General features: G+C 35.0%; 1 protein-coding gene across 7 annotated transcripts in view; it reads left to right on the top strand.

Moving 5' to 3' along the window:
- DPH6 (diphthamine biosynthesis 6) overlaps window positions 1-25,455 on the top strand; it is a 293,683-nt gene that overhangs the window by 45,397 nt on the left and 222,831 nt on the right. For all 7 annotated transcript variants that reach the window (XM_046941744.1, XM_046941743.1, XM_046941742.1 and 4 more), the window contains one exon: window positions 17,203-17,254. In XM_046941744.1, the coding sequence (XP_046797700.1) occupies window positions 17,203-17,254 (52 nt within the window). The remainder of the gene's footprint in view (window positions 1-17,202; window positions 17,255-25,455) is intronic.

Consider the following 25,455-nt stretch of genomic DNA (forward strand, 5'->3'; position numbering starts at 1 on the left):
TCCCACTACTAGTTACATTTTTTCTCAGTACTGTTATTTTACACAAATGACTGAAAGACATCTTTGATGTACATCTGATGATATCTGAAGGAGACCAAAGATTCTCTTTCCCTCTAATGAAGCAAATCTAGAATTTGGAAGTCAAACACAATATTCCCATTGCTACCAAGGATATGGGAAATGTTAACATGAATTATGCCATTCAAAATTCATAAGGATTTGGTACGTACAAGACAGCCATTTGCCTCATGATTTGCCTGCTTATCACCAGACTCCTGTTAAAAGTCCACTAGTCTAAAATGTAGCAGGAGCAGAGAAACAGTTTAAGTCCTTAGGAGATGAGGTGTCCAGATCCCTGAAAATTAGTCACTGACAGTGCAAGCCTCTATTAATTACAGATCAATAACTGTTTATCAGACACTTACAATAAACTCTATTTCAGATGACACATTTAAATCCAGAAGAGTCTGGACCACTTCTTTCTCCTTTAAATCTAAATGTTTTAATGTGTATTTCTAAACAAAATGCTTTAAGAAACAGCTGGATCTTGCCAGGTATCCAGCAAAGGCTGGATATTTCCAATAAAAACAGATCATTTTTTCAAAACATAAGGCAGGTTTTTGATAAAGCATTACTGAAAACATATGATCTTGATTAAAGAAAGGGAAACCTTTTACATCAGCAGCTCCCAAGAGATATCAAGGATTAATAAGGTCAGAGCACCCTTGCATTCTCCTTAAGAATATGCAGCCAGAACAGCACTTCCTCTTGACTGCACTCAATCCACATTCGGTATCCAACTGAGGTTTGTAAAAAGAAATCTCTTTTATCTATGTTGCTTATTACGTGAGTGGATGATAAAACAAAATAACCAGCCCTCCACCTACCTGATATTTGTCTTTGGCCTCTACAGACATTTGGCTACCCCAGGAAAATGATGCATCTGTTCTGAATCCACATAGACTTGCCAGTTTAGTGCAGAAGAAAAAGGACCAAAGCATCTAAGATCAATGTCAGATAGACTCTGGCAGGTCTTTCTGGGGTAGTGTAAGATTTTATCCACAGCTGACTCCTCTTTGCTAGAGTTTACAGTGGCCTCTGTAGTAGAGTAAGCAAGCAGTGATGTAACTACAGCTCAGAAAAAGCATCTCAACTGCCTTTTCTCATGTCCGTGCTAAAACATATATTTCCTTCTTTTAATGTTTTCAATCCCTATCCTCTAGCAGAAATAGGGATAAGGCAACCAAGGCTGACTCAGAAGTTGTCATAGTAAAAATGAACAGTTTATCTGACAAAGGCCCAAGAGTAAGCTTGCTATCTAAGAATTCTGCAGTGGATGGGGCAAAGAAGTTCCCTTGTATGGTTGTTGCCACATTCATTGACAGAGAAGGAAAAAGAGTGGAAGAAATGGTGAGAGAGAAATAGAGAAGGAGGGAAGAGCAAAAGAAGAGGAAGAAAGGAAGAGGAGAGCGGAGGTTAAGAAAAAGATGCACATTATCCAAGTGTATACAGTAATGCAGGAGAATGTAATCATTTCAGTAACTTCCCAGGAGGGTCATGGTTACCAAGATAGCATGACAGAATTTTATTTGAAAAGGGGGAAAAAGGGATTTTTCCAAGGTGGTCATAGGATTTACTCGAAACACTGTTTTAAGTTATGTGTATATCCATGCATCCATGTAAACTGCAATTTTAAAAACTGTTCTGCTCCCCAGGCCATTGGTGGATGAAAGGAAGGAAAGATATCAGTCGTGAGGAATGTTTAAATAGCTTCTTGTTTTTCACTCACAGGACAGATGGCATGCAAACTAATGAAAAATAAAACACCAACTGACATTCTATAGCAGCTGTGTGGATTGTCAACTATAGGAAGAAATGTGGCCCACTGAATAGATTGTTTTACTAGAAATGAGGGAACTCAGGTTCTAAGCCTGATTTCCTTTTTCAAAAATGCCTATGTTTTTGTAAGAAAATTATCTGTGCCTCAGTGTCTTCATCTATAGAATAAGAGCAATCAGACATTATACTTTAAGAAGAAATGACAGAGAGAAATAATGAGACTTTCTTGTGGGAATGTCACTTTCTTGTGGGAAAGACCACTAAAACATAAAATATTCTTTTTCATTAGTGAGAAATCACATTGCTTAAATGAAGAAAGCTGAGCTCTTTCACTGCTCTAGAATTCATTGATCTGAATAACGATGCTTTGGTACTCTTAATAAGCTTAAGATTTTATCCACAACTCAAATGAAATTCAATTCAGATATTGTGAGATATAGCCCTGGAACAAGAAGAGTTCATGAGCTTTTACTCATTTTCTGAGAAGAGGTCTCCAATTTTTTTCCAGAAGGCCAAGCTTTTCTTCTTTGCACATTTCTGCTTTGCAAAAATTCCTTATTTAATTTGGTTGACCAGGTTTTTTTTTGTTGTTGTTGTTTTTGTTTGTTTGTTTTTAATGTTTCCATGCTATACTACTCTCTTGCATCTTATGCAACTGTGTCCATCTTTTCTGCCTGCAAGATAGTTTTTTATTTTTCTTTTCTTTCCTTTTAATTTTTTTAAATTTTTCTTTCCTTTTCTTTTCTTTTCTTTTCTTTTCTTTTCTTTTCTTTTCTTTTCTTTTCTTTTCTTTTCTTTTCTTTTCTTTTCTTTTCTTTTCTTTTCTTTTCTTTTCCTTTCTTTTCTTTTTGTTTTTGTTCTGTGGGCTCAATCACTATCTTGAGCCCTTGGCAAGAATTTCTATAACCCCTATGATCACAACTTAGTCTGGAAAGAAACAGTTTGCTTTCTACTTAAGATAAGTCAGAATACAACAAAATTGATGTGATTTGTGTCAGTGTTCAAAGGATTGGGTCTAGCTGCAGGGGTTACCTTGATTTTGATCTGTTACAGTTTTTTCCTGAGCAGAGCAGGAAGAATCTCCCTCATAGCCGCCACATTTTTTCCTATCAGGCCCTCATGAAAAAGCCACATTAAATTTTCAGAGTAGCAGTGAAGATAACATTGTGCCTCTCTCAGTGCTTTGGAGGCTATCAGCTTTGAAAGGAAGCATGTGCAAGTTTAAAGTTGCAATGATTGTGTTCGACTGCTGCCTCTTTGATATACCAGATCTTCTGTTTATCCACTGTATTTGTGAGGGTGGGGAGGAAACAAGGTTGTGATATGATTCAAGATGGTAAATATCAAAGAGTTAGAGATTTCCCCCTATGTTCTCAAATTCTATCTTTTCTCTGAGACTTTGGGATGGATTCCCTACTGCCTGTGTGAGGATTTGCACCTAAATGAAATATCATTGCTGCCACAGCAATACTATGGATAGTACTGTGTATTTACTATTCATAGCATAGCCTTTTCTGTTTAATAATCTGAGGAAATAATTAATTTCCCCTGAATATAGCAGTTAAGTGTGATGGGGTTTATGAAATTTCCATGCTGTGAAAGACTTGTGCTGTAAATGAAATCCTCATTAACTAAATTACCTAGTATGTTGGTGGCATAAAGGGACATGTTATCTTAGCATAGTATTTGAATAAAGCACAGAAAAACATAGATGACCTCTTCATAATCATCGGTGAAATAATTCCATCACATGTCATGCTAACAATATTTAACACTGGCTAAGAACATGAATGTTATTGCTATTGGCTATGTTATTGGCTAGCGCTAGTTCACATGAAATAACTGAAGGAAATTTGTTTATTCTTACAATAGTTGTGGAAGAGGTGAAGTGGTGCAAATGAAACACTTATCATACTGAACATATTAAAAGTTATGATTGTGAAGAATCATTCCTCAGTTAAATGGCATGTGTCAGGGAAAACACAGCAACAAACAACATTTTGAGCTGGCAATGTGTACTTGCAGCCCAGAAGGGGAACTGCATCCTGGGTTGCGTACCAGAAGGTCAAGGGAGGTGATTCTGCTCCTCTACTCTGCTTTCATGAGACTCCACCTGGACTACTGCGTCAAGTTCTGGAGCCTCCAATGTAAGAAGGACATTGAGCTGTTGGAGCAGGTCCAGAGGAGGGATACAAATATGATCAGAAGGCTGGAGCACCTCCCCTGCAAGAACAGGCTGAGAGAGCTGGGGGTCTTCAGCCTGGAGAAGAGAAGGCTCCATGCAGACCTTTTAGCAGCCTTCCAGTACCTGAAAGGGGCTTACAGGAAAGCTGGGGAGGAACTGTTTATAAGAACAGGTAGCAACAGAAAAAGAGGAAATGGTTTGAAACTGGAAGAGGTTAGATTTATAAATAGATATCAGGAAGAAATTATTTACTGTGAGGATGGTGAGACACTGGAACAAGTTGCCCAGGAGGTTGTGAATGCCCCCTCCCTGGAAGCATTCAAGGCCAGGCTGGATGGGGCTTTGAGCAACCTGGTCTAGTGGGAGGTATCCATGCCTATAGCAGGTGGGTTGGAACTAGATGATCTTAAAGGTCCCTTCCAACCCAAACCATTCTATGATTCCATGATTCTAACAAAGAAAGGAATATATTTTCTTTCATCATCCTTCTTGCTCTTTTTTTCTCTTTTGAACTAGATTCCCAATGTAGGCCAGAGGAAACTTTATTTATATCCCTGCAATTCAAGGCCCACAAACCAATTCATCATGTTCCTGTTTTATCTCATCTGCTGTAAAGAATGACCTTTGCTACAACTTTCTGAAGTTTGTTTGTCATTTTGCAGAGTAATATACATATAAAATGCAGAGTAATACACATATGTGTGTGTGAAAAAAAATGCATTTACAGAATACATTGTGTGATGTTCCACAATCAGTTAAATCCATAATTTAACATTCAGTAAGTACAAATGACTCTCCAGTATCACATTGAAATGTTGTACCCATGTTCCATTGAGTTGAACAACATTTTTAACCAAAATTCTATACAACAGATATTATCTTACACTGTCTTTTGGATTTAATAATTAAAATCAGATTTATAGCTGCATGTTACATACATATTACCACCAACTCATACATGATGAGATTGGAAAGTCTAATCTAATGCTGTAGACCTGGATTTCTCTGGGTCTGTTCTTGGATTACTTGCACTAGAAGCAAGTTGTGTTCAATTATGAGTCATTGTATTTTACATTTGATTGTGTTTTGTCAATACTTAAGTGAAAATAAATACTGGAACTTTCTGAAAAGGACTTAATTCTATTCAAAATAATTTTCACAGTTAAATGAGTATTGAAGGAAAGTTTAATTCATGATCCTTCTTTCAAGCACAGAAAAAAATCTGTCTGGAAGAGGTAACTTCCCTGGTTTGAGTCCAGTGAGTCAAATTCTAAGTATTTAACATGGAATTGAGTATGTCCAGAATCAGTTTCAAATTCTGAAACTGTTTTATTTATTGTCTGTTGAGCTTTAACACTTATCAAAGCAAATGGATTAGATTCCTACCAGTCTATAACATTTTAAGAATTTTAGTTATAAAAAAAAACACACCAAAAAACAAAAAACATCCAGCAACAACACAGATCACAAATAACAACAAAAAGAAGACTGATTTTGTTTAAGACAACTGTTTGTTGTTTTTTTTTTCATATCCCTGTTTGAAACACGGTTATTAAGGTTTTGTTCTGTAAATATTTTCCATACCCAGCTTAAGCACTTTAATGAGTAAAAAGCTGGCAGAAACTAATGAAGTTATAGAAAAACGTGGTACAGCATGTGTGAAGAAGTGAAATAAGAAACCTTTAACAATTTCAGCTGCTTTTATCTGCTCCAGAAATTCAGTTCTTTGCTGTTACGTTTGATAAGCAGCCTTCCTCACTGAGGAGGCTATAAGATGACAATGTCATTCAATAACTCTCACGCCCTTTCCTGCTATTTGTCCAGTGCAGGGAACTAAGGGTTTTCTTGTCATGTGGACACAGAGGAAATATCCAGTAACCAAATACTGACCCTTGCATGCAAACAGGTCCATATCCTCTTTCCGCCTGACAACTTCCTTCCTGCCTACTAGGAACAAATCTACTCTTCATTTTTTCCAGAGTTTTTTATACAGACTACTCAGAAAGCCCTTGGGTACAGACAAACATTTTATAAATGTGAACTTCATGTAACAGCTGGATACTTAGGGCATCAAGACTCAAGTTTACAGTAGAAAATTATTTGCTTCTTTTAACTATTGTGTTGCTGAAACTGAGTCACTAAATGCTCTGTGCCGGTGAGCAATGTACAGAGTTTACTGAGATTTTTGGCCTCAGTCTGACAAAGACATATTTTCATTTCTAACATTGCAGTGAATGTTAAACTTAGGTATGATTATTCTTTTTGTGTCTTTCTACTGCATTTTTCTGCATCAACAGTTATGAGAAAGCTTTTTTTTCTGGCCATGAAGAATGGAGGATTTATCTCCTGCTTGACTTCATTAAAACAGTCACTAAGACTTAAACTTTCTTCTGAGTAATCTTACAGATGACAAGAAAAGAAGAACCAGCGAACAGTTGACAGTTGATAGCAAAGAACCAATTTTACAGGGCTATACCTTTTTTTTTTCTTCCCCCCCCCCCCCCCCCCCCACGATCATGTATATTATTTATCCTTTGCATGAAACCATGATTTCAGGATGAAAAAGGAAAGTTCAGTGTTCTGTTTTGTTTCCATCATCCCATTACCTGCGAAATGTCCTGTGGCATTACACAGAAAATCTTTCTGTGCAGTCAGAACCTCACTAATGAATACCTCAAGAAATTCTCCTTCAATCAGGTGATTAGCCCTGCAGAGACTTGTGTGATTGTCATCGGGGATTTCAATCTAAAGATCATTTATTTACACTTAGCTTAGGAATTGTTTATTACACCACAACACACTTTATTGCTATATCCCTAGCAGAACCTGTCAGTGAAATTTATACATTTGTTCTTGTGCATTCCTCACATTAGGAGTCCAGCTCATTCTGTATTTCCATTTAAAACAGTGTACACTATGCATCAGTACAGCTGTGAGCAACCTGTACATCAAGAAAGTTCTGCAGTGTGCCCTAAATAAAGTCTCTGAAAATATGTCTGAATTTGATAGCACTATAAGGCTACAAGTCTGAAAGAAAACCAAATTATCACTGATAAATATCATGGGAAAGAGAGGAGAGAGAGAAGGAGAGAATGAATAAAACAGAAAATGAGTGAAAGAGAGAGGTAAATGTCATATTCAAAAGTAAAGGCCATTAATTAGTAGCAAAAAATATTATTATATTGCAAATGAATGGTACAAAACATAAATGATTAATACTAATAAATATATTTTATGTGATGATAAATAGTTGTTGGAAACATTTTAATTACATTTATTTACTATTTGGACTTTGCAAATAATTACTATCTTTTTTATGATCGTTTAGATTAATTATATTTCGTATTCTAGACATATTTACAAATGGAATCTTAATATTAAGTATGCAATTTATTTTAAATTTTTAACAGCAAGCATCTATAAGTGTGTCTCCTATAGATTAAACTAAATTTTGGAGGCTTTGCTAGGTATTGAATTATGAACTGAAAATCAGATAAAAATTACAGAAAATACTGTAATGCATAAGTCAGTTATCCACAAGATTACCAACTGGTATTTAAATGAAATTGCAAAAATACTTTGCTATGATTATTTGTATCAGTGGTTATTGCAAATTCTCAGAAGTCTCAGAAATTACAAAAGTGAAATACACAAGGAATTTTGCATACCAGGTTTACACTGAGTAAGCATTATTTGTTTATATTTTCACCTTTAAAAACATTCAATATAAAATATATATGATAATGCAATGCTTCAAAGGAAGCACTGAAGCTCTGTTTCTATGTTTTTATACCAAAGGTCAAGTGGTCTGTGTGTCATTGAAACATAAAAAGCTTTTTTTTTTTTTTTTTTTTTTTTTTCCCAGTGTCACAGATACTTGAATGTTTCACTGTCCTTAACACTGCCTGACTTTTACATGGTTCCTTAAAAAAGAACGAGCACACCACTGCACTTTTGTGGGGGCCTCCCCCTCAGGGCCCTGCCCAGGCCGGAGTCTGATGCAGCTCTTGCCTCTGCTCCTACACCAGCCTTCAGCCCTGCCAGTAACCTGCCTTCAGGATGGGCTTCCCGGACTCCTATAGAACTCAGTCTTATCTTCTGCTCCTGTGTAGAGGCTGTGAATGGACCCTGGACCTGGTTTATCCCCTCATTAGGCCAAGGTCTGCTTGTTCCTGTTATCAACCCTACCTCTGCTCTATGTGTTAGGGCATAGCCCATGAGATGTCACCTTTGGCTCCCAACTCTGTGTCCTTCACTGCTCTGTAGCAATCACTCTGAATGGGAATGGAGGCAGAGAGAGAAAAAACTATGTAATTCCATGAATGAGACTGTTCAGCAGTACTAGCACGCAACTAAACTGAATAACAGTACTTTTCATGTACATCTTTACAGCTAGGCTGCAGAAATCACTACCAGAAGTAATTGTAAAAAAAAAATAAATAAATTTGGGGGGGGGGGGGGACATTTGTATGGGCAATAAGATTATGTAGCTGTATGGTCACTATTCTCAAAAAGGAAAAGAAAAAAGTAAGAAAGAAAAAGCAGTGTTAAATGCAATTATTAAGGGTTTAACACAATTTCTGTATGAGATCTTAAATTCTTCTGCAGCATAAAGTACTTCTTTTATATGGAAGATAAAATACTGAAAATTGCTTCCTGGAATGAACAAGCTCCAATTCTGTGTTGTTTTAACAATTACTGTGTCCGGTGTATTTCTGTATATGCCTTTCTACCAAGAACATAATGAAGGCAAATTGCTTTTTCAGTTATGGCTGAATAATTCAAAATAAACTCCCAGGTTACAGCACTAACCTTTCATCAGGTTAACCCGTGCTCCTTAGTACAACAGCTATGGTGTCACATTCTACTCCACATACACTAATATTGCAGGTAAAATAATACTAATAATCCTAGGTAGATGCATTTGGACCTTTGAATTTGCGCATTAGATTTTGGCTGGAGATGCTTTCCAAGTCCAAATTTTCCTGAACATAAAATAAATCTATTTGCCCATGTTTTACTTCTCTAGAAGCAGAGGGAACAGGTAGAAGTCCCTGGGAATAAGCCCATATGTTATATTCTGGTACAGGATGGAGGCTAATAATACTTTTTAGCATCCAATTATCTCATCCAGGCTTCTTATTCTTTAAGCAACATAGTCACTCTGAAGTTTGAAAGCTCTAAAATAAGAATGAAAATAAATTGTTTCTGAAGTGTTAAGTCCTTATTTCTATTATGCTTATAAATTTACAAAGAATTTCAGAATGAGCACCATGTATAAATATTGTTTTCTTCAGTAGGCTGAGATCAATTCTAGTTCACAAGCTATACTGACCACACAGGGGACATATGAAAGTTCTTCCCTTGTGCTGCAAGTATCTCACAAGTTTTTGTGTTTTGTCAAAACAATTGTGTTGCTGTGTCATTCCGAGAAATGGTCTAGCAAGAATTATGGCTGTCAAAAAATTAAGGGCACATCTACCCAGGCACAATTGAGAGATCTGTTAATCATGATATTGCTAGTATTAGGGATGAAATCCTGATCCTCTTGAACCCAACAGAATAGTTTTCATCATCAGGGATAGATTTATTCTGAGTTGTTTATGCATTACTGCCTATATGAATCTCATTGAAAGATGGGCATTTTTTTTAATGCTGTTTCTTAAAATCCGTGAACAAAAGCCTGTGAAGTCCATGGAGTCGGACTTAAAAACTGATCAATTCTTTTAACTCGTTTACTCATCCTGTAAAATGTTACTTTGAAATCTTTGAAAATAAGCTCCAAAAACCAACACTGCTCCTACATTATTTTTTACCACATGCATTTCCTATGTTCTGATCTTTCTCTCAGTGTTCTAAAAGATGAAACGTCTTCCAGTGGAGCTGGTAACTTTACACCACTGCCAAAATACTAAGCACAATTGGCCTTGCTGGAATTAAAATTACCAAAATTAACTATTTTTTAAAAAAGGAAAATAAAAATATTGTTTTTGCACTTATATGTAAATAAAAGGTTCCTATTTTTCTCCTGCTTGTATAAGCCACAACATGGAGAAAATTTTAGAGAAAATTCAGATAGATAATTATACAAGTCTGTTGTTTTTGTTTTTTTTTCCAAAAAGTAATAGCAACAAATTAAAAAATCACCTTCATAAAAGAGCATGTATAAAGGTCAAATTATTAAGTAATGATTTCTTTTTCTTTTTTTTGTGAGACTTGGTATATATAAAGTTTAATTTATGAACAGAGACACATAACTATTTTAATATATTGTCCTGTCCATTGATCCAAAATATATAAAGATAGTTAATTATTGACAAGGAAATTTTTCTCTTTATGTCTACAGAGAGAAATCTACAACAGCAATAAAACTTAGTTGTTAGTATTATTTTTGCAGAACATAAGAATAATGCTATTGATTGACCACCTACTCTTCCAATTGCATAAAATAATCTTAAATTCCTCTTTAAATTGTTTACTCATTTAAACAGCTGTTGACTTTCATTGCTTTTCAACATTAAACAACAGTGATTGCTTTTCAACAATAAACTCTGGAGACTTCCAAGTAGAGTGCAGTGCATATATACCTCTATTAGTGTTCATCACTATCACTTTATCACTTATGTACAGTAATAACAGTTAATATTTATGTTGGGGTTGTGCCTAGAGGAATCAGTCAGATGATGGCAACAGTAAAATAATATAGATAGTAAGTACATAGCTGTTACTCAAACAGAGCGCAACACAAATAACATTCAGAAATCTGTTGTTTTCATGATACCTCTATGCACTTTGTGACAGTAAAAGAACAGAATTAACATGTATTTTGCAGTGCATAGAACAGAGATGTAATTATCTTTTCTGTCAAGTTTCAGAATATGCTTACAATTGTCAAAAGGCAACATACTTTGGGATTTTGTGTTGCTCAGAAGAAAACCTGATAGTGTTTGCAGCAGATTTCATTTGTATTCAAGGAAAAATAAAGAAAATCAAAGAATGAGCCCATGTGCTTAATTTAGACAAAAAGAACCAACCAACCAAACAAACAAAAAAACCTGCATCTACTAAATCACTACATCTTAATGCTACATAACCTGCATTTAATGGAAGAAAATAAATGAGAGAAGAATTATTTCCTGTTATTCCATTATGTTGTAATTTTAGACAATGTTATTACGAGCTTTGAAAACAAAATTGTAAAACATTGTTTTATACACAGTGAATACATTTATAAGTGAAAATATTACTAAAAGGAACTATTGCTTTGAAATAAAACAAATTTAAATTCCCCTTGCCATTTTTTTTGTCTCAAGGTTTTCCTAGAACTGAAGATTGACTAGTTACAATTCTACTTCGTCTTTCTGATACTATTATTGTAATTGCTTTTAATATACTTCCCACTGGCATATTCCCTAATTTAGAACTTTTTCTGTTCGGTAAAGCCACAGTCGTGATCATAGTTCTGCCTTTCCTTACATATTGTCTGTACATTTTGCAAATGTAATTTCTTAATTGCAAATGTAATCCTTAAATCAGAATCTATTTCATCTTAATATTTTTTCAGCTTTCATATGCATTGTTGTCTCATGTCAGTAGAAAACACCGATGTTAAATGTTTCAATTACTCTACTTCACTATTTTTTGTACTTCAGATGGCAGTCGTATCTTACTAGACTAAAAGTATTCTTGTTTTCAAGGACTTTCAAGATCCAATATTTTCCCTCTTTTTTTCTACTGCAGATCACCAAAACTATTACTGTATTTATGCAGCGCCTTCTAAGAACTTTAGTTTTCCTAAATGTTCTGTTAAATAATCTTCTGTATGATATAACAAGACCGAGTAACAGCTGGAAATAAGTTGCAACAGAAATTATTTCCTTAGTTAATAGCAGAAGAACCTTAAACAGAATAACTCAGATATTTCCTCTTCCTTGTTTGACAGTCATATTCATTTGGGTGCCTTTCTTGTGTATGTAAACACAACCAACCAGCTACAAGAATGTTAAGGTTTATAAATGTAGAAAGAAACTCATATATTTTAGTAAAATAGTAATCGTCCACCTGTGATGAATGTTTTGCCTTTCTAGATCTTTATTCTATATTATTCGTGTCTGTGATCAAGTTTGTTATTGACGGAACTATAAGGAAGTATTGAGACAACATAAGCTGCAGAAGAAAGATTGGATTCTTTCCACACTAATGTCTGATTATGTGGTATGATGTCAAGAATAAGTTTTCTAACTAGTGCTTCTGGCCAATTTTCTTCTCTCAAAAATATTTAAGAATAACAGAACAGTTTTCAGAAAACAATATTTTATAAAATCAAAACCCTACTCATTGTAGAGTTTTGGTAGCTTCTAGAGACTTTCAGATATGACAAGAAATTCCCTACATTCATTATTAGCAGACTGTAACACAGTGATAGAATGTACTGAACTGCCAGAACAGCTGAGCTACAAAGTTCATGAGGAACACTACCGGCCTGAAGGCCTACTACTGGTAGCTGCACAGAACATAGTACTGGCACTATATTATTTCTTTACAGCTGTGGGAGCTGGAATCAATTATACTTATAGCCTGACTGCCTTTCTGTTAAACCAGCATTATCAACTGTACATCCTCAACTGCTATCAGCTTTCAGGCATGACTTTCAAATGATTGGTTTCATCAGTTTTGCTCGAAGACCAGTGTTGCTTACTTGTACATTCTGGGAGCGGGAAGAGATCATTTGGGGTGGCGAAAGAGACGAGTTAGGTTCACTTTTGCTTGTATGGATCATCTTTGTATGAGCTATCATAAGATAAGTAGAAAAGAAGTGGTAGGAGTCACAAAACATTGTGTTCAGGTGTAACAATTAATTATCCATATGTGCTATTCCTGCAAATTTTATAGTATGAATGCAATGGAACCCAACTGATGTGAGAAGATTGTGTTTATATCTGTCACATCACTCCTAGCTATTAGGACATCTTATTCAAAAGAGACACAAGCTCTGGAAGGATTCTCATCCCCTGAATATATCTATCTAATGTTTTTTTGTTGTTGTTTGTTTGTTTGTTTTTAATGAAAATGTCTCCAACTTTATGCTAACTACTAAAGATTAAGTACTATTCTAGCCATCAAGATAAGCATGAGTAGCTTGCAGTGACATTATAGAAACCCACAAAGATAAAGCCTTTGGTCTTAAACATGTAAGTGAAAATGAATGCTTGAAATGTTTTTAGACAGAGCATGCAATCAGAAATGTAACTATATATGTCTGCTTATCTTTTGCACTATTTTTCTGAAAGAGGTTTTTAAATCACTAGGAGAATTCTTCAGAAGAACCACATGTTTAGGCATGAGATTTATTACATAGTAGCAGTTTTCTATACGTAAAGATTTCTTTCACTTGCATCCTTTCCTAAGGGACTCTGGTGAAGGAATGACCATTTTAATCTGCTGTGCATTACACAGGAATCAAAGAGAAAAATGGCAAAGTGGTAAATGCCTAAAGTAACATCACTAAAGATTTCAGTTGAGTAACATTTCTCAGTTAAGTGTCCAAAAAAAAAAAAAAAAAAAAAACCCAGAAATAATGCGTTGTTTGTGTCCTTTTCTGGACATCATCTGAAGAGATCTATCTTAATAAATCTGGTCTCTTGTATTCAACACATTAATTTATTCTTACAATACAGTGTTTAAGCAATATCTACAATTCGCTTCTTTGCTACTACCTTTAATATTACAAAGCAAAAGTGAATGTTTAGCTTAATGTGTTAGTGGTTTTTGAAAAAAAAAATTGACAAAATCAATGATGAAGCAGTATTAGAAATTTGCTTTAGAAAATATGTTTCTTCTGCAGGTCTTGATTGAAAAAATATCAACGTGATTTGTTCTTTTGAGAGTCCTATGTACACAATAAATGTTTCCTTTACTAATACATCAAGTCTCTCACCTTTCAGTCTCATAGGAAACACAGTATATTCTTTCTAACTCAACTAAACTTATAAATTTAAAACAACTAATGCTGAAACCTGAACTACAGTGCAAGATTTTGTTTAGTTGTCAATGAGGCAGCTGCTACCCTTGCAGCCGCAGCACTGTGCCAGTGTAAGGTGAGTCTGAGAGTTTCCAAGGCAGCCTGGAATTTTCACTGGGACTATGCAAATTCAAGATTCTGAAATGCATAGATTGTTTCTGAGTCTTCTGAGTGTGCATAGACGCAGAATGTTTTGAAAAAGAAGGAATGAGATAAGAACTGAATTCTTCTTAATAATTTTTTTATGTGATCACAATTTATTCTTTCTCAGTTAAAGTCATTCACTGGTATACACATGGACAGAAATTACTGAATATTCAATTATCTATTTGATTCAGATGGCTTCAACCCATCAAATACTCAAAGTTCTAAAATTGTTTGCTATTTTTTTAATGAAAGTTTCATGATACCTGATTATCAAAGCTTTCTGAGATAATGCAAACAAGTAACATATTTTGTTGGCTGATGCCTGCAGGTTAAAGCACACCCAGGGTTAGAATGATTCAAGATGTACTGTCATGCTGACTCTGACTAACCTCAAAGGCAGCACATAGAAATCTCCTTCACACTGTGGTTAGGATCTCTTTAGAAATTATGACAGACAAATAAATTATGAAATGCTGACAACGCAAATAAAAATACCACAGCATAAGGTGAATGCTGCATGGTATATGGGAATTTTTAAGTCACAGCCTGAACCAGTGATTGAGCACCTGGTAAAGGGACACAGCCAGCCCTGGGAGCACAGGTGAATGTAATTCATCTGTGCCACTGGAAAGGATGGAACCCTAAGCCTCATTTAAGGGCTGTCTGCCACGCAGGAAGGTTCTCTACCTGGAGATCCCTTCTTCTGGAGCATGTGGTAAGTATTGATCCTTGGGACGGGTAATTAAATTTTTGATTATTTATGACTGGATTGTGACTTTCACTCTTTTTTTGAGTGATTTAGAGCTGCATATCTATTGTTGCTTTTCCCTATGCATGGTTATCATTGCCTTTCTTCAGTCTATTAAAAAATTTCCCTTAATATTTATGTGCAAGAAATAATTTTAATTGATTTTGAAGTGTTAATATTCAAAAGTCAGTTAAAAATTGTTTACTCCAGAATGCTACAGAGAAAGGGAAATAAATATTATTTAACTTAAATTATTCATTTAGTATTATGATAACTACTGATGTAAACTAAAATCAAATTCTACAATTTTCTCCATTGTAGGCTAGACTCATATTTTTGAGTGTTGCTTTTCACTTTAATGTATTTTCCTTATAATAATCCTGATGACTATTACAACTAATTTTTGAAGTAGCAATGAGTTACTGTTAGTTTACAAAAAACATACGGTCATTTAGTTTTTGGCAGCATCAACAAATAATAAAAGAGATGCTGTTAGACAGAAGAAAACATAAATTTTAATGCTGCTAACCAAGGCTATTTCAAATATTAGAAGATATAATAATCAGTAGGTAAGATCAGCAAGAAGTAGGTCAGCTCTTGTTTTTATGGTAACACCATGGATGAAATCTAATCTCTACTGTTTTACTGTTACAAGGACTTTGACTTGATAAACATAGTTGATAGCATAACATCTCCCTCAAATAAATGAATGAAAAAAAAAAAAAGAAAATGACATGTTCTGTAAAATGAATACAGATAGTTGGCACTTCTTTCATCTTTTCACAATTCTGCAACAGGTATTTCATTATCATGAGATTCAAACAGCTGAAATTTCACTTATGGAATGCAAGTAACAGTACAATTCTATTACCCAGTTCTATTATCATTAAGAATCTTTTTTATTCATAGTACAAGATTCTAATACTACCAGTTGACTCAAGTAACTCACTATCTTTGTTTAAAATATGATTTTCAGGTTTTCAATTCATAGGTCAAAGAAATTATTCCCTTTAGATATGAAATATGTACGTATTTATGACCAATAACAATGTTAATATGTAAAATTATCACTGAATATAATTTACAATTGATTTTGTTTAAGTACAGTAAGTTTATTCAAGTAAACATTTCATAAGGTCCTATCGTGCATACAGTAATCTACTTGTCATAGATGGACTAACATAGTGGAGTGTTATAAGCTATTAAATTCATGATTCATGTACTGGCAGTGATGTACTTCAAAAGACTAACACGCCTTCTGATATGCAAGCATGCATTACTATGTGATTTTTAGATGCTCTGATGCATGCAAAGGCATAATCTGCACCAACAATCTTTACTTGTAGCATACATGTATTTTGGGAAAGACCGACACCTGCATCACTAGAATTTCTGCTTCAGGCTCAAAGCTGATGTGGATGATGAAGAAACCTAACCACTAGGGAGTCAATCTAAATGGCTAAATGATGATAGAAGTCATTCTTGTTTTCAAGCTTGAATGGGAAAAGAGATGTAGCTATGAAAGGAAAAGAAACTAACAGAGAGACTATGAAAATAAGTAAAGCTGAAGACTCTGACTTATTATTTGTTGTCTTGCTCTTTATTTTAATACACATGTATATTTCTGGCTCCTTGACACCCAAACTACATTACTTATCACACTTCCATTGATTTATTGATGAGCCAATTACAGCACTACTTTCATTTTCACTGTATGTGACTGGAGATGCATAACCTTCTTTGTAAAATATGTAACTTGTGTCTGTTACTCAAGTTTATTTATTGAAACATTGAAAACAATCTTGATTCTTATTGATGAGTTTATTTTCACAAAGCTCATGAGATAACTAGAGCCAAGAATTTGTAGGTTTGGGACCATAAATAATACTATTTTCACATCCAGTCTGATAGGAAGTAATAAGTGAACAGATAAAAAGATGGAAGTAAAAGGAACATATACACTTTATATTTATTCTTATTTTACAGAAGTGAAAATTTGTAGAATTGTTGATTAGTCCCATATGAAGTGCACTTTATTTTCATATCCATACATCTCAGTGCTATATTTTCTTACTGTTAACATGATGTGACAAATTTGTATAGTGCAAAGGACAAAAGACTAAATTACTGAGAAGTTTGTAATCTAACTGGTCACAGTTTAGTAAGCCTATAAGGAATCACTGTTCAGAAGAGTGATGAAAGGAAGTATTAATGCATTCCAATGTTATTGGGAATCTGAAGATCTGGTTGTTTTTTCAACAGATTTCATACACGATCTTCATCACATCACTTTGGATTTGATTCAACACCAGAGGTAATGACAATCTAAATATTTTGGTGCTAGAAGTTCTGTATAGTAGAGATGAGTAACAGTGAAATTTCACTGAGGAGTTGTGCATTTGTTGCAATGTGCTTTGATATCCTCAGATGTCAGAAAGAATAGAGATGCATTTTATTTATTACTGGTGTGTTTTTTCCAGTTCTATCATTGGCTAATGGAGTTAATATGCTGTAAGAAAAGATTTAAAGGTTCATAGTGAGAGTACTTGCAGAAAAGAAAGAATGTTAGTTTTGACCATATTTCTTATATATTCTATGAAAGGAACTTGACCAAAAGATACTGACACTATGGTTCACTTCCAGTTTTTGATGGAAATACCATGTCACTATGGTGCTATATTTTGCAATATATCTAATTTCAGATAGATGATGAATTTCAAATAGCTATGCAATAGCACTCATCTTCTACCTTTCTACATGCATAGGAAACAGTATAATGATTCCTCATGAATAGAAGAAAAAACTTCAAATGTTTCTACTCCTATTCTGTGAAGTTTCAGCTTAAGAAAAGTGACTTAAAGACCCCTTATATCTATTACTACAAAATATCTAAAGCTAGAGTCCTCTATATTTGTGGTGCTGGAAAAAAAATCTGGTGTAGAGAAGAAATTAAAAATAGAAAAACTATCACCTGTCCTCTCATAAGTTATTGTACTCATTTAATTTCATGTGTTAAGAAAAAAGGGAAAGGAAACTGTAAGAGGATGAATTCATACAATGCAATTTTTTAAAAATAAAAAGATACATTTTCAAAACTTATAATGAAACATATTTCAGTTAAGATTAAAACCTTTGGTTTGATATGTCATAAAAATCAAATTCCCTCATGAAAAGATGCATTTCTTAGTAAGAAAACTGACTGAAGAAATGCATGATTTAGGGATAGGCTTTTTTTTAAAGAGACCTTCACTGATGTCACAGCAAGACCTGGATTAAATTCTTCAAATGTCTGTCTTATCTGCTTGCATTCGTACTTATAAATATTGTTTTGTAGAATCTATTTTCTCATTCAAATAAATTAGTCTGAGTTGATTACAATTTTGCAAGCTTACGATAAGTGAACAATCAACATATTCCTTAAATACAGAAATGTTGTTAAAGATATGGATGACTGCTTTTGGCTTGCTGTGTAAAACTCTTTCGCACAGTTTCTCTGCAGCATGAAGACATTATGAGAAACCTTCTCACAAATTGATTAATAATCCAGAGCTGCTGAAGTTCAGCTGAGTGAGCAATTAAACATTCCAAACAGCAATGAACCTTCAGAGATAATTTATGATAATTTTATGCACAAGAGCTCAGTGGCTTTTTAATTTGATAGAATGTTAGTAGCATAGATTTCTAACAAGGGAGTTTCAGTGCTTCATACATCACTGAGATTACTTAAACATTTCAAATGTGGCTGATGAATGAAGTTTCTTGAGATGTGGGGAGATACAGAAGGTGTCAGAAGGTTGAAATTATTCATCATATCAATTATTGAAAGTGGATGCATTGACATCATACTCCCAGCTCATATTTTATAGCCATTATAAAGACAGAACAGAAATAACAGACTTGGTGGACTGCAGAACTGTCGGGATATACAACTTCCTCTTTCCCTTCGGCCTTATTCTGTAACCAGTGCTAGCACTTCCAAGTGTTTGTTTGAAAGTTGTGTACAGTATAGAACAGAAGTAGTATCATCTTTGGGTATCATCAGTTAATTCCTGGAAAACACCCCAAATAGGTCAGAAAGAAAAGAGGTTAGTTAAAATGAGTGCAAACGCAGTGTCAACAGTGCAGATACTGGTACTTTTGCTGTAAGAAAGCAACTTTGTAAACATTCTTCCAGATATTTTTTTTTGCCTTGTTTTATTCCAGAAAACTGTATAGGTCCAATATTTTTAATTCTTAGAGTACTTCCTCTTCATTCTTTTATTTCTTTTCTTGGCAAGCAAAATATAATGTTTTAATCTTGGATTGTGGACATATAACAGCTTGAAATATATTAAGCTAAACTAAATGATGTAAAGGTGTCATCTTCATATTATGAACAAAGATAGTCTCTTCTTTGAACAGAAAACTGAAGCATTCAGAGACCACATGTCAAAGAGAATAGCCAGTCAGTGAGATTTGCTTTTTATTTAATGCTACAATAAAGATCCTAACGATGAATCGTCATTTCACATATCCAGTTATCCTTCCATGTGATTTAGCAACAGAATGCTGGAAAACAGTAGTGAAATGTAGCCAAAAAAAAAAAAAGTTGCTAGAAGCAGGACAGCAGTCTGCTACTTAAACTCTTCAAGTGAGAGATCACTTTACCTGCGTAAAGCATTATAAATCAAACTAGTCCTCAAAGCTCTGGAGCTATGCAGATAGATGGGAGAATGATAGGTTGGAGAGTGGGAGTGCTTGCACGGACATGGCTTCAAATTCTATCACAGAATAGATCTGTTAGACTTAGGTTAATGAAAACAGTTATCTGACTCTCTCTGTGTCTTCAGCATTATTGTTTCAAGAGCTGACTCCTGCACAGCTCCAAATGTATTATCAATGCAATTGAAAAGAATGAGCTCTAAAGTGTAAATAATAAAAAAAAACACCTTAAAAATAGCTAATAAAAAAGCATGACTTGGAAAAGTTACCAAATTAAAAGATTTAACTTTTTGCCTAGAAAATGGATTGAAATAGCCGTAAAAAACAAAAAGTATGAATTTGAAAGCTGCTCTGGAAGTAGTGCCTCCTATTTTTGTTATGTTGACCCATGACATCAGAGGCAAATGTTGGTGGACTGGCAGTACTGATGGAATCTTCCTGGAAGTAGTATATTACATTTTGTTGCTGTGTGACAAAATGGCCGTTGATATGTGGTCTGATAACATGATGTCTGACATGGAAGTGTGTGTGAATTAAAGGTGTGTAACTGAATTCTTCAATGAGGATAAAATTGCATGCCCTGACATTCACTGATGCTTGCTGAATGTTTGAGACCAAAGACCAGATGTGAGTACAGTGAGGCAGTGGGTGGTCATTTCAGCTGTGACATGACAGTGATGCACAAGACAAGCAATGTTCCAGATGACCTTGCCAAATTTTATGAATGTCATGCAGGGTCTTGTTCATCACTGGGGAAAAATGCATAGCTAAAGCTGGTCACTATATTGAAAAATAGTGTTTTCTTAGATCAATTTCTAAGATACTTCTGCCAAATTAAACATTAAAAAGCAAAGAACAAAGATCTTACTATAATGTTAACTTCTCAGGCAAGATATCTGGAAGCAAACTGTCAAGAATTATTAAGCCTTTTACCAAAAAATTCCTCAAATGTCTGTCATGAATGGTAGGAATATTTTCAATCTTCTCTCAGAACTGAGTATTGATCTAGGTAGTTTTTTAGGGTAATGCCTCTGATTCTCAATGTTGTGATGCATACCACATAGTTAAACCTGAGAACAGGCAGTGAGCGTTACATGAGTTTAAATGAAATAGTAAAAGGTTGAACTATTTAATTTCTTATGATCAATTCATCATTCTGGTGGACTGCATGATCTTGTAACCCCAGTTCCTCTGGATTATCAAAAAGACACTTCTCTGACTCCCTGAGAATTTCCTCAGGAAGTGGACAGACTTGTAGGAAGGAAGCAAAATAGAGGTAACGTAAATATCCTCCTCCTCTGTAGGAATCTCTAGTAGTCTTTCTAACTCTGGCTTAGAAGGATCAAGTTTGGTAAGAAGGCTGAATGTTGATATAAAATACTCCCATCAGCAGAGTTATATACCAGACATGTAGCAGATGTTCTTCTCTGTCTCATGCTCAGGCACAGGGAGAGTGTAATTTTTCCCTTCTTTTTTAACTGAAACAACATGTATGAAGAAAATGCTCTGAAAATCTTTTTTCTTCAAAATTAATTTTTAAAAGATATATCAAGGAAGCAATAGTGCAATTATCTTTTCAAAACGGTGTACTTACAAATTTAGAGAATTAATCAAATCTCTAATAGAAAAATGCTGGTCTTGCTTCCAGTGAGTCAGTACAGCCTTACTTCCTAAAACTGATACTTCCATAATGCTCCAACTGACTTTTTGTTTGTATTAATAAAGAGATAATTCTGAAGTTCCATTCTACTAGTATACTACAAAGAAAAATACATTAATTTAGTAAACAGTACTTTAACTATGAAAAACAATAAAGATCTAACACCTACAACACTCTTCTGACAGTAATATTGTGGTTCAATTTTGGCAGCTGTACTTATTATTCTTCAGGCAAATCTGGCAACAACTCAAAGTCCTGGAAATAATAGGAAAATTCCATCAGTCCTTTATTGTGCAAGATGTCTATTTCAATACAGAGTTAACCTACTTTCTAATAGGCTAAAAAAGGATGACCTGGATGAATGGAACGTTCTAAACTTCCTGAGAAGTAGGATAGTTGTCTTATTTTGCCTTATTTTGTATCTTGATTTTTTTTTTTCCTTTCTTTATTGAGGCTATAATGTGTCAGTTATTGCATGGTAGTTCTGCTCTAACATTAATCATTTAACCTTCCCTGCCTTATTGATTAATATTAGCATTTACAGATGGCACTCATTGTTTTTGCAGAGCCTGGGATCTCACAATAATTAAGAACAAATTTAAAATAAACAATGATGTCCAGTATGAGTTGTTGAAATACTCTGCAAGCATTCTTGTTTAATACCTGAATTCCATTTCAACCTAATGCTACTGCAATTCTAAAATTTCTAACTATGAAATGGAGAAATCGCATGAAAACAAACAATCAAAGGAAAGAGAAGAAAGAAATAGTACAGCAGGAAAGGTGTGCAGTCAGCTTTGAAATGATTTTTGAGTGGGTTTGTCAAAATTATACTATAATATTATATAAGATGATATCAATACTTTTTCAAGCCATGAATGGTAGTCTTCACATAATACAAGAATGGAAATCAGGACTATAGTTACTCTTTATTAATTGAGTTTCTGCTAAATCATTTTTCTTATAAATATCAAGTTTTATGCTTTATGACTACATACTAAAAAAAAAGTCTCAAAAGCATTTTTCTAATTCACACAATATTTAAACAATAATTCAGATTGGAAGCCCTCACTTCACTGAGGATTTCCAAATGAACATGCTTTAATTTGAATTGAAAAGTTTACTTGGATCTACTTGGACAATTTTCCAAAACATGGGAAGCAACCACTAAGTGTACTGCTAAGCTTTAGAACTTGTGTCTAAAAATGATTTATCTGATTCTTCTGCTCATAAATCTAGTCCTAGCCCTAAGCCTGGGAGAGAAATTTCTGTAGAGGGATACGCTGAAGCCACAGCGGAAAATACTAAGTGGAGAAAGTGACCACAGTAGCCCAAACTGCTGGTATGGTTCAGGAAATTCTTTGCAGCCTCACTCTTCCTGTGGGTCTCAAGTCTTTTATTTCCTAACCCTATTCTCCATGTTTAATCCTGTGTGTGGGTTGATGGTTGTGAATGCCCCATCCCTGGATGCATTCAAGGCCAGGTTGGATGTGGCTCTGGGCAGCCTGGTCTAGTGGTTGGTGACCCTGCACATAGCAGGGGGGTTGAAACTCGATGATCATTATGGTCCTTTTCAACCCAGGCCATTCTATGATTCCATGTTGAAGCCCCTAGTGAGAAGGATGCAAGTGGGAGAGTTTTCACTAGGAGTGCCCAGTCTCTTTGCTGCCATACTCTTGCTGTGGGTCTCGTATCACAGAACTGCAGGGGTTGGAAGGGACCTCAAGAGATCATCAAGTCCAAGCCCCCTGGTAAAGCAGGTACCCTACAATAGGTTGCATACAATAGGTAGGCATCAAGATAGGTCTTGAATATCTCCATAGAAGTAGACTCCACAACCTGTCTGGGCAACCTGTTTCAGTCCTCCATCACCCTTAGCATAAAGTTTTTCTGCAAGCTAGTATGGCGCTTCCTATATTCAAGTTTTAGGCCATTACTCCTTGTCCTATTGCTGTATGCCATCAAGAATTGCCTGGACACATCCATGATCTAGCAGAGGGTTGTTAGAGTTAGGGTACTATGGTTAGGCTGTGGTTGGACTTGATGATCCTTGAGGTCCTTTCCAACCTGAGTAATTCTATGATTCTGTGATTTACCTCCCACCTCCTTTTAGATATTTATAAGCACTTATTAAACCCACTCTCTGTCTTTTCTTCCCCAAGCTGAGCAGACCCAGGTGACTCAGCCTTTCTTCATATGGGAGGTGTTCCAGTCCCTTTATCATTTTTGTCCCTACTGACTCCTGGTAGTTCCCTGTCTTTTTTGAACTGGGGAACCCAGAACTGCACACAGTAGTCTAAATGTGGCCTCACCAGGACAGAGTAGAGGAGGAGGAAGATCACTTCCCTTGACCTGCTGGCCAGGTAACATCAGCAGTTGCTGCTTAGTGTGCAAGGGGGAATGTGGGAGCCAAGCATCGTGGCAAGGCAGGCAGAGGCAGTAGCTCCGCTCACAGAAAGTTTCAATCCTGTAGTACCTAAATAAGACAGTCAGCTCATAAGTCAGGGTCAGAGTCCAGATCAACAGGACACAAGGCCAGGCACAGGTGTTACTGCGGACTAGCTGCAACACAGTCCAGACCTAAGCAAAAAAATGAGACCCTCTGGGGAATTTATCCAAGCAGAGGAGGTAGGAAGCCCTACTGCAACTTCCACATCTTCCTTGGAGAACTCCAAGGCCAGCTGAAGCTTCTTAAAACAAGTCTCTCCTATCAGTAGGAGGGAGCACTGGGTCCTGACTATTTTGTTCTAGCTGTAGCCTGAAGCTTTTGCCACAGAGGGTATCAAATACACAGGGAAAACCTGGGTGCGCAGTATTTCTCATAGAAGCTCATGTTATATTTCAGCAGCCTCTTAGGAGCCCTGCACTCCCTGAGAGTCCTGGCTTTCTGCCTCTCCCTACTGTAACCCTAGTCCTAGTCCTAAATTTGGTTGCAGAATTTTTAGAACACTTTTCATTATATCTTTCTGACATTCTTGGAAGTGTAATTTTAAGCATAACTTAAAAACACATTTCCTTTTATTATCTATTTTATATATATATATATATTATTCTTTTAAATGAAACTTTATCAGTGTATATGATATGTACTTTTCATATCTATCCTTTACTTCCTGGCAGGTTATGCTTTGCTTCAGTCTTTTTGATTCCTCTGAGTGAGTTATTAAACGTTCCTCATGTGATCTCAGTTTTCAGAATAACACACTGCCCATGTAGATTCAGTTGCTTCTTCTGAAAAGCACAATGTGTTGATAACTGTTTCTACACAATAATGAGGTAGATGGTGGAAAATACTTGTGTAATTGTAGAAGTCAAAGTTGAATTCCTAATTTGATTTTGCAAACTCTATTTACCATTTACGTTTGCAAGGTTGTCTTCATCATTATGCTTCTTTAATCATTTTCTCTTATGTTACTTGTTAACTGGAAATTATTTATAATAACAAGTTATTCTGTTTCTTCTTCCAGGAAGAGGGGACATAATAAATCTGATCCAAAGCCACAGAAGTTAAATGAAAAATTCAGCATTAGGACAGATTATAGATTATTATTTAACTTTATTACTATTTTTGTAATGCTACAAATTGTTCCCAAATAATTTGCTTGAACAATTTTGTTATTCCATGTAAAGTAATTGGATTTTCCTATCTTGTCACTTAGTAAATCAACGAGAATTAGACATTGTTTTGATGATAATTATTTTGATGGAATGATACTGTTAACACATTTTATGAATACTTCTTTGAATTTTACACTTAATGTCATCAAAAATTAATGGCAGTGAAGCTTGTCTCAGTATTTGCAGAAATGACACAAGAACTGAATATTTCTCAATCCAGAGCATATTAAAACTAGCATGAATGAAGAACAGACAGCTCAGGACTATTCTTCTGAGTAAAGTTACTCTCACATTAGCTCTTGTTTCAGAACAGCAAGTGCAAGTATCTCTCTTGCAAACAATTTAATTCTTGAATGCATGTTACAAATTATGAATAAAACTTAGTAAAGATCATATATTTTCAAACAAAATATGTAGAAAAAAGCATTTTCTTAATTTTAGCAAGTTGATGAATATTATAATGTCTTTATAATGGATGTATGAATGTTATTATATCTAGAGTAGATACAGAAAAGTAAAAATATAGACACAGAAAT

This window comes from Gallus gallus, chromosome 5 (assembly GCF_016699485.2).
Source record: "Gallus gallus isolate bGalGal1 chromosome 5, bGalGal1.mat.broiler.GRCg7b, whole genome shotgun sequence".
NCBI lineage: Eukaryota > Metazoa > Chordata > Aves > Galliformes > Phasianidae > Gallus > Gallus gallus.